The sequence below is a fragment of the Chrysochloris asiatica genome, unplaced genomic scaffold, assembly GCF_000296735.1.
Source record: "Chrysochloris asiatica unplaced genomic scaffold, ChrAsi1.0 scaffold00378, whole genome shotgun sequence".
Taxonomy (NCBI): Eukaryota; Metazoa; Chordata; class Mammalia; order Afrosoricida; family Chrysochloridae; genus Chrysochloris; species Chrysochloris asiatica.
This window is the reverse complement of record NW_006408896.1, coordinates 1,282,430-1,292,974: the sequence shown is the minus strand read 5'-3', so window position 1 is coordinate 1,292,974 and position 10,545 is coordinate 1,282,430. Positions and strand designations below refer to the sequence as shown.

At 54.7% G+C, this 10,545-nt stretch overlaps 1 protein-coding gene across 1 annotated transcript in view; it reads right to left on the bottom strand.

Moving 5' to 3' along the window:
• Nucleotides 1-596: 596 nt before the first annotated feature.
• The window catches only part of LOC102837687, a 12,964-nt gene continuing 3,015 nt past the window's right edge, over nucleotides 597-10,545 (bottom strand). The window contains exons 3-7 of the mRNA XM_006876419.1: nucleotides 10,008-10,196; nucleotides 9,502-9,698; nucleotides 3,526-3,641; nucleotides 3,221-3,274; nucleotides 597-621 (exon numbers count right to left, since the gene is read on the bottom strand). Of these exons, the coding sequence (XP_006876481.1) occupies nucleotides 597-621; nucleotides 3,221-3,274; nucleotides 3,526-3,641; nucleotides 9,502-9,698; nucleotides 10,008-10,196 (581 nt within the window). The remainder of the gene's footprint in view (nucleotides 622-3,220; nucleotides 3,275-3,525; nucleotides 3,642-9,501; nucleotides 9,699-10,007; nucleotides 10,197-10,545) is intronic.

The following is a 10,545-nucleotide window of genomic DNA, read 5'->3' as shown; positions in this document are numbered from 1 at the left end:
ATCAGTGTGAAGAGAGGACCCCCAGGGGTAGGTACAGGCCCTAGGTACTGCCCACTCACATTGGGCCCAGCCCCTAGGTTTTCACTGATCTCCCTCCCTCCCTCCATGAGGTGGGCACCATGGAAGTCCCCATCCCCACGTGCCCAGGGGCCTCAGAGGGCTGCCCAGGAACGCATTCCCACTCAGGCTGGCCCCAGTGGCTAGTGAAGACAGGGTCAGGATCCGGGCTGGGGCCACCCCTGTCAGGAAAACAACCCTGTTTACGGGAAGGCCTGTCCGTGAGGCGGCCGGCCGCCTTCCTGTAGGACACAGGCCCTTTGTTGGGAAAAACAGGAAGCAAGAATTGCCAAGAGGCATCAGGCCACCCGTCGGCCACCCACCCCACTTCCGCCGATTCTCACAGCCTCTGCTGGCCTGTCCATCCATCTGCGATATCTGGCTGTGAGGCCTGTTGCCCAGGTTTCCAGCTGTGGGGTAAAGCCACTCACAGAACCCCAGCCCCACAGAGAGGGGAGGGCACCTGGAGACCACGCCCCCTGCAGGACCCTTGGTCATAGGATGACAAACATGGTGCCATGGCCAGTGGGGGCCTGACTTTACCTGGGGCTTGGTGGGTCATTGGCACCCGCAGGCAGCAGTGCCATGTGGGCACCAACTGTACAACCAGCATGGTGTGAGCCAACTGAGAGCCCAGGCCATGCATCAGTCAGATGGCGGGAGACCCCGAGGAGTGAGGAGCCATGGGACCTCGGGCAGGCCCCCAGGAGAGGGGCAGTGGGGGTAAAAAGGGGCACAGGAGTGTCTGCGGAGGAGCTCAACTACTCCCTTTCCCTCCCATCCTGGCCCGAGGACCAGGCAGGTCCAAGGTCAGTGGGCACCAAGCCCCTACTACCTGGGCCAGCACCCAGCCCATGTCCCCCACACTGGTCACTGACTACATGATACCACAAGACGTATGCACACACGTGTATAGCCCATACATACATATACTCTCATGTGTACATGCACACAGCACACACATAAACACTCAGGAATGCATGCACGTACACAGTTGGATGTGCAGACATGCACACACAGACACACACACACAACCGTGTACAAGCAGACACATACACTAACATGAACGAGCAGACACATACACCCACATGCATGTACACCCATACACATGTACACAAACGTGAAGGAGCAGACACAGACACCCACACACATGTACACCAACATGAAGGAGCAGACGCACCCACACACATACACACGTATGAATGAGCTTATGTGCATGTTTATGCATCACCCACACTCACGCAATTTAACACTCTCACATGTGCGTGCATGTACTCGTGCATGGGCACACACTCATCAGTCAGGGCACACTCACACATGCACAGACATGCAGGTGTCCTTGTCAACACAGTCACCTCCATCTCCACAGCATGAGTGCAGCTTCACCCCACCCCCAAGCCTGAGGAGGGCAGTTAGTCCCTGGGCGCTCCCCAGCTGGCCTGCATGGGCCAGCCCTAGTCCAGCAGCTGTGGCCTGCTGCATGGGGTGTCCTGTGGAGGTGAGATGACTGATAACCCCGGGGGTCTGGAGTTGCTTGTCAGCTTCTGAGGGCTTGCTGCCTGCCCTGCTTGGACCCCTGAGGCTGCATTGGCCTACGAGGACCTGCTTCCCACCCAATGCACCCTGGGCACTCTGGGATGAGTGGTGACTTCAGGTCATCTGGAGAAGGACAATCTGCTCCCCCTGCCCAGCCACACACCCTTGGAAGCATTAGTGAGGGAGAGGATGATGTGTTGGGGACACTCCCAAGCCAGGCTCCAAGTAGCCCTGCCAGCTCTCTCCCCCAGCCCGTGAGAATCTGCCACATCCTCAAGCTGGCTGATGCTCCCAGGCTGACTGGTGTTGGGATTGGCTTTTGAAGACCCCTCTCACCAGGTGCCGGCAGAGGAGGGACCTGGGTGTTCCAAGCATCTGTACTGCAGACTCTGGCTGTGAGTGGCGGATGAGAGACAGAGAGGCCCTGCGGTCCCTGCAGAGAGCACAGCTGGGGGTTGACTCAGGTGAAGGCCCCTGCCCTTAGGGCCTCCGTCCAGCTCCTCAGGGCAGGACATGTCCGGTAGGGGAGGTGGGAGAGTAGGGGGTGGGCAGAGCTGGAGGGCTCAGCATGGTCCTGTCTGAGAGGAGGTAGACCCCTCAGAACCTGCACCCACCATCTAGGGAAGTCTACAGTATTCATTCAGGTGAGGGAGGGACCAGTGGATGTGGGGTTGAGGTGAGGTAAAGGCATTTGGGAGGGAGAGGGGGAGGGGCAGAACCTGGGTTCTGAAGACAGGTTGTGGGGAGGCTGCAAGGTTGGCAGTACCCCCCCACCCCCCCGTAGGGTGCTAAAGCGAGCACAGAGGCAGTATCTTGGGGCAGGGTTCAGATGCGGTGGGGTGGGGTCTGGGGGCACAGCAGGATGGAGAGGAGTGTAGTTAGGGTAACTGCAGCTCTAGTCTGAGATATGGGATGGTTCCATGGATTGGATAGGATTGGCTGAGTGTCACCTTGTGTGGGAGGAAGAGTCTCACAGAGTCAGAGGACCAGGGATGGGGAGGGGGGCACCAGGAGCTCAACATAGCCCCTGTGGTCTCAAGTCCAGACCTGGCTGCCCTCGAAGGCAAGCTGATGGCCAGCCCACAGCCTGGACCTCTTCCAGAGCAGTGGCCTTCTCATCTCATCAAGGCGCCCAGCAGACCCAGTAGGCCAGACATACAGCAGGTGCTCACAGACACCCTTTTGGGGCACTGAATACCCCTGTAAGCCCACCACTCTGAGAGAAGAAGGGGGCCACAGAGGAGTCTGGTTGCTGGAATTCTCCCAGGACAGCGACCACCCATGATGCCTGAGTCAGAATCCCAGGCTGGGATTCCATGTGTCGGTGCTTCCAGGTGTCCATGTGTCTGTGAGCCCATTCTTCTATGTGCCCAGTCTCTGAAGCAGCAGGCCCCAACAAGCTCCCGAGAATCTTCACTTAATGGTGAATAAATGGGTGAACCCACCTGTCTGTCCACACCTTTCCCTGCCACGTTCCTGTGCCTTATATAATGAATAGGTGAACAAGCTGGCCAACCCAGCCCCATCTGCTCCCTGCTGACCGCTGGCTGGCCATTCTGGTTCCCATCTCCCCATCCTAAGCAAACAGGGAAACCGCCCCAACACTGTAGCTCCCAAAGCCACAGGCAGCGCCAGGGCGTCTGGGGGGGGGGGTAGGGCTGAGGCCTCTCCCTTCTGCTTGCTGGGGACACAAAGCCCCCGCTGTTACCTACCACAGGGAGTCCTAAGCAGGCCCCAGGGGGTGGCCAGCTCTGGTGAGTGAGCAGGGTCAGGCCAGGTTGGAGCCTGAGCTGACTGCAGACACAATCCACCGTGGTAGGCAGCCCAAGGGTGTAGGTCAACTCTGCGGCCCCAGCCCAGTGCTCTGCGGGCGCCCTCTTAGATTCTTGCTAACTCAATGGAGCAGAGGAGGTAGAGCCAGGCTGGGCCCACATGAGCTTGCTGTTCCCAGGTACTCCAATGCACAGACCTGGGGGCGCACGATGTGGGGGCCTGTGCACCTCCAAGGACGATCCGTGGGGGGACTTGCATTCGGGAAAACAGTGGACCTTTGTGATAGGGTTTAGTGTCAACTTAGCTAGGCCAGAATTCTCAGTGGCTTACCAGTTAAGATGTCATTATCCCCTCTAGCATGATGCAATCCCTCCCACATGGGTCTGAGGTGATCAGCTCTGATCCAATGCAGGTATCCTCTGTGAGTGGATGTTAGTGGAGTCCTGGGGGGGTGAGGGGGGCACTGCAGGATAAACACTGGACCGCAAGGTTGTTCGAACCGAAAGCTTGGTGGTTCAAACTCACTAGCAGCTCCTTGGAAACCCTATACAGGGTCTCTGTGAGTCAGAACAGACTCAATGGCACTTAACAACATGATGTTAATGAGGTCAGTTGCAATGTACAATCTACAGGATAAGGTTACATCTCAAGTCAATTTCTCTTGAAATATAAAAGGAAAGAGAAATGAGCCGAGCTCTGAGGAACCTCCCACCACCCAGATGGAAGACCCAGGAGTGGAGTGTGTGGTTGGACTTGGGGTCTCTGCATTGAGAAGCTCCCAGATCCAGAGGAAGATCGATCCCAAGATGCAAGGAGAACTCCAAGGAACGCTGGGATTACAGATGCTGAAAGGAGACAAGGGCCTTCCTCCAAAGTCGACAAACAGAGAGCTCTTCCCAAGAGCCAGTGCTCTGAACTTGGACTTCCAGACTCATAAACTATGAGAGAATACACTTATGTTTGTTAACGCCTCCCACTTTCTATCAGTATCCATCAAGTCACATGTGCAGAGTAGAACTGTAACCTTACAAGGCGGATTGTTGGCTCTGTCTCCCAAGGTGCTTCTGGGTGAATGTGAACCACCAACTCTTTGGCTAGTCGTCAAGCTCTTCACCATTTGTGCTACCCAAGGAGCAAATAAAACATCACAAGTCCAGAGAGACCAAGGAAGAAGGAAGTAGCTTTACATCTTAATATCATTCACATACCTGAAGAAAGCAAAAGGTCATTAAAAGACAGGAAAGAAAGAGCAAAACGGGTGTCAGAAGAGACTCTGAAACTTGCTCTTGAACTTGAAGAAATGATGACGTAAAAGAGCTGAACAGAAAATTTCAAAGGGCAGCTCTAGAAGATAAAGCATGATAATGAAATGTGCAGACACTTGGAGTTAGGAAACCTAAAGGGAAAAGCATCTTGCTCAGCATTTCTCAAGCTGAGAGAACTGAAGTAAAAAATTCAAGCCTTGATTTGTGATATTGAAGGATTCTATGGGCATGAGAGAAATACACAGAGTCACTGTACCTAAAAGAATTGGTTGATTCTGAACCATTTCAAGAGGTAGTATATAATCAAGGACTGACAATATTGAAGGAAGCAGTCCAAACTGCATTGGAAGTATTGGTGAAAAACAAGGGTCCAGGGATTGATGGAATGTAAATAGAACATTTCAACAAACCGATACAACACTGGAGTCACTCACTCATCCATGTCAAAATATTTGGAAGACAACTAGTTGGCCAACCAGTTGGAAAAGATCCATATTTGTGCCCATTCCAAAGAAAGATGACCCAATGGAATGTGGAACTCATCAAATAATATCATTAATATCACACAAGTACAATTTTGTTGAAGATAATTCAAAAACAGTTGCAGCAAAACATCTACAGGGAGCTACCAGGAATTCAAGCCAGGTTCAGAAGAGAACATGGAACGAGGGATGTTATTGCTGGGTCTTGGCTAAAAGCAGAGACTACCAGAAAGATGTTTACTTGTGGTTTATTGACTATACACAGGCATTCAACTGTGTAAATCATGACAAAGTATGGATAGCCTTGAGAAGAATGAGTCTTCCAGAACACCTCACTGTGCTCACGAAGAACCTAAACAAAGACCAAGAGGCAGTTGCTAGAACAGAACAAGGGAACACTGAATGGTTTCAGATCAGGAGAGATGTGTGTCAGGACCGTATCCTTTCACTGTACTTAGTTAATCATATGCTGAGTAAGTAATCTCAGGAGATAGATTATATGAGAAGAAACATGGCATCAGGATTGGAGGTAGACTCATTAACAATCTGCAATATGCAGATGATACAGCCTTGCGGACTGGAGGTAAAAAGGGCTTGAAATACTTACTGATGAAGATCAAAGCCCATAGTCTTCAGTGGATTGCACTTAAATATAAAGAAAATGAAATTTCTTTCAATAGGCCCAATAAATAGCATCGTGATAAATGGAGAAAAGATTGAACTCAAAGATTTCACTGGATCCACAATCAATACTCACAGAAGCAGCAGTCAAGAAATTAAGTGATGTAAAGAGCTCTGGTAGCGTAGTGGTTAGGAACTGGGCTGCTAACCTCAAGGTCAGCAGTTCGAAACTACCATCTGTTCCATGGGAGAAAGATGAGGCTTTCTGCTCCCATAAAGACTGGCAGCCTATGAGTCGGAACCGACTCCACGGTACTTAACAACAACAACAACAACAACATTGCACTAAGCAAATCTAAAAAAGATCATTTTGAAGTGTTAAGTAGCAAACATATCAGTCTGAGGACTAAATTGCGCCTGACCCAAGTAATCGTATTTTCAGTCATTCATATGCATGCACAACCTGGACAATTAATAAGGAAGATTGGAGAAGAATCTATGCATTTGAGTTATGGTTTAGCGTTTAGTGAAGAATACGGAATACACCTTGGACTTCCAGAAGAACAAACAAATCTGTTTTGAAAGTAGTGTGGCCAGATTTGCTCCTTGGAAGCCAGGATAGTTAGACTTCATCTCTCATACTTTGAGCAAGTTATCAGGAGGGACCAGTGCTTGGAGAAGGACATTGTGCTTGGAAAAGGGGAGGGTCAGTGAAAAAGAGGAAGATCCCCAACGAGATGGATTGGCACAATGGCAGCAACAATGGGTCCAACTTAACAACAATGTTGAGGCTGGCATAGGACTGGGCAGTGTTTTATTCTGTTGTACACGGGGTCACTGTGAGTCGAGGGGAGGGCACCTAACACCACCAACTATTCACGTTGTTTTGAGCAGGGGCTTGCGCTTTCATTTTGCACCAAACCCTCTGGAGTTCATTCTGATTCCTAAGCAGCCTATAGGAAAGGGCAGAACTGCTCCCTAGGGTTTTTGAGACTGAATCTTCAGGGTTCAGACAGCCACAGCTTTCACCCTTAGAGCAGCTGGTGAGTTTGAACCACCAGCGCTCCTTTAATTTTGCACTAGATGCCTGAAAACGATGTCACCAGCAGGGCCATTGTTGTGGAGAGCTGTTGCTCGATGACATAGGGAGAAAGGAATGGGACCCACAGGCTTTTCTGCCTGCCACCAGCAGGTCTTCCTCCTGGCCTCAAGCTCTCATCTTCTGCTAGCCCGAACTGCCCAGGGTAGCTGTGTGGACTCGGCCCAGTTTTACACAGGTGGTGAACGGTAAGGGACAGAGTTAGGGAATGATTAACGTACACTCTATGTAAGGACGGGTGTGTTATGCTAGGTGACCTGGGGCAGATCCACTGCTATTTGAATGGTGCCAGATGGTCCAAGGTCTTTCCTACTGGCTTGAAGGAGGCCGCCAACAGCGTCAATGTGACACCTGTGTGTGGTATGAAGCCATTCCTTGGACATGTCTGCCCACCCACTGGAACCACTTGGGACTTGTTAAATGCAAGTTCTGCCGTGACTTGTGGTCGGCTCCCCTAATAGGCCCACAGCCTCCATCCCTGATTTCGAAGCTCTGTGAATCAGGTTGGGCCATCTTGTGAAACACAAGGGACATTTCACAGTCTTAGTATGAAGAAAGGGCGCATCCCAATTTTCTATTGGCGAAGCGTTCAGGTAACAACCTGGGAGGACAATGGGTTGAGTCGAATCTGTTACGAATGCATTATTGTCCCCTCACTTTTCTGAATGAGGCTCCTGGACAGAAACGGCCTGTGTGGTCATGTCCACATCCTGCTGTTACTGGGCAGCACTGGTCTTGAGGACCCCTTCTCCAGACGGAGTGAGACATGTGACCACATTCTTTCCTCTTTAGAGTCTAGCTCCAGTAGATTGGATGGGTCTAGAAGACCGTGGCCTGACTGAGAGCAGAGGATTGGCGGACGGTGGCCGATACAGTTAGTCCCCCTCCCCAGCAGAGTGAGCCCCCCCATTCACTCTCCATGTCCTGACCACTTGCTATTCAGTTTAATATTCACTTCAGCATGCCCCCTGTTTTCCTGACCTGCGCTTTAGTACGCCCTACTCTGGCAGTCTGACCCCAACCTCTGTCCTCAATGCTGGGGTCTCCAGCAGATCCACATGCTCCCTGCCATCCCACAGTCCTGCCTCCCCCTCCCAGAAGTGGGGGACCCCACCCCCGTCCCACACCAATGCAGGCCCTCGGGTGGGACAGTGGCCTTTTACCATCCTCAGCTCTGGGGAGGACCAGGGGCCCGGAGGAGGCCTGCTCCTTTGAGAGCAGACCCTAGCCGGAGGTGGGCCTGGGCAGTGAGGTCTTTAGGCCTGGATGCTGGCTGGGCTCAGGTCTTCCTATCAGATCTATAGGGTCGCTCACTCCATTTCTCAGATGAAGACGCTGAAACCACCTGGGTCTTGGGCCTGTCTATGTGTCCCAGAGCCCCCAGTTCCATCCCAGGGTCAGCAGGTCTATGGAACACAGGTGGGCAGTGTATGGGGCTCAGGTGTGGGCGGGGCTGTATGGACTTGGGCTGGGGGGTTTGTGAGCAGTGGAATCCACTCTGCCAGCCACAGGACATACTTGGGCACCCTGGGGCACACACTAGCTCCTTCCAGGGAACCCATTTGTCATGCAAATATCCCTTTTGGGGCCCTGCCAGTTCCCCTGTGGCTTTCAGAGCTGGGTACCTGTCTGGGCCAGCCTTGGAGACCAGCCACGTCCCTGAAGAAGTTCAGGGCAGTGGTGGACCCCAGCCTAAAAGCCACACTGCTCTGGGATGTGACCACTGCCCAGCTGGAAGTGGGGGACTGCAGCCTCAATACCAGGCCACTTGGGCCAGTTCCTGTGCCTGAGCCCTGGGAGCTGAGCCTGTTGCCCCCCCACCACCACCACACAGGAGATGAGTGACAGGGGGGTTCCCTTTGTCTGCGGGATGGGACTGCTGCTCAGTGAACCCGGAGACACTGTCACCCCTACGCAGCCTGGGAAGATCTCAAGGTTTCCATAGTGGGGGAGGGGCGGGGTTCGCCAGAACCATTTCAAGGCCAAACTGGGAACAGCGCCCCTCTCCCCCCCCACCCCCGTGCCCCAGTCTTCCCAGAAGCCGGCCCTTGGGAAAGACCTCTGGAGACTCCCTGAGCCTGACCCCCAGGGGCCCCTTGACATACGACAGGGCAGTGCATGTGGGGTGCCCCGAGCCTGTCCTGTCCCCTTGAACACAGTGTCCTCTGGGTGGGTGACCCTGAAGGATCTAAGTTAGAGATAACAAGATGGTCACTTCTACTGTATGGGGGTGGGGGGAGTGCATGGGGAAGAGGCCTGCCGGACCCCCACAGAGCAAGTCCCCTGTACCTCCCCGCAGTGACTCCAGGGGTACCCCTCACAGTGACCTCACCACACCCACTCAGATACCAGAGGGAGGGGCTGTACTGTGGGCTCAGACCCCGGAGGGGAAGTAGAGTAAGCATCCCTGCTGGGGGAGACTGGACCGAGAGAGAGCAAGCCTGAAGGTGACGGGACTGGGGAGACCGTGGGGTTCAGAGGCCGCCTCTGGGGAGGAGCCAGTCCTGGCGGCTGGCGTGGGGGACGTGCCAGGAACAGCCATGGTGTGTATGTATGTGTGTGTGTGTGGGGGGGCGTTCTGGGGCCATGGTCACTAAGAAGGGGCTTCCTGGGGCTGTGGGGCCACATGGGATGCTGGGTCTGGGAGGACCCTCCCGGGGCCGTTCACCCATGCCCCGGTGAGGAACTCCAGGCGTCTCAAGTGGCGATAGTGGGGCCCCGGAGTGGGGTCGTCTGACGCCAGGTTGAGAGCGGGGGTGGGGTGGGGGAGAGGGGCGCAGAGAGGCAGGCGACGCCAGGGTGTCCGGGACCGCGTCTCCTGCTGGCTCCACGCCACCGTCCGGCCGCGGCCCAGGACACGGTGTGCTGCTGGCACCGGGCGTGGGCTTGCTCAGGGCGCCTAAGCCGCAGACGCCACGGCCGCCCGGGACAGGGGCCCATTGTCCGCCCGGCGCTGCTGCCACGCCCCCCACGCTCTCCACCCCTACTCCGCCCCAATGCCCGCCTCCTACTCTCCACCCAGTCCCCAGTCCCCCTCTGTCCCACCCCTGCCCAGCCCTACGGCTTCCCCGCCCTTCCGATGCCCCCCCCCCCGGTCTCCCCCAGCGCCTTTACCCCCTCCATCTGCCCAGTTCCCATTCTGCCTGGCTCTACTGCTGCCCCAACCCCGCCCACCTTCCCCACCAGCCAACACTGCTGTCCCAACACTGGAGAGCCCGCTGGCCTTTGGGTCCCGACCGCTCTGGGTCCCTAGTTCCCCCATCTTGATGTTGTCCTCCTTGCCCCCAACCTGAGGTTCCCCTTGATCCACTGACAGGCCCCCCCTCCAGGGCAGATAATCCCCCTCCCCCAGAGGCAGGGGTTCTGAAGCAGAGGTGGACTCACAAAGACCCCTAGATGTTCAGGAGAGTGGGTTTCCTGAAGGAGGGGACCTAAAGGAGAGGGCAGCAGTTAGTCATTGCTGGGGTGGGGGTGATGGTGATGTCAGGCTCAGGCCTGGGAACCTAAGACTGGAGGAGGTGGCAAGGAAGGGGAGGGGAAGTCTGTGGAGGTGAGGGAGTTGGGAAAGGCTGAGTTATCAGGGGAAGTGTGGGAGTCCTGGGGGGGGGTGTCTCAGGAGGTGACGGGAATGAAGGAAGATAAGGGAGGACCAGAGGAGGTGATGAGGTGACGGGGTTGGGAGAAATGAAGGGGGTGAGGAAAGGTGAGGGGG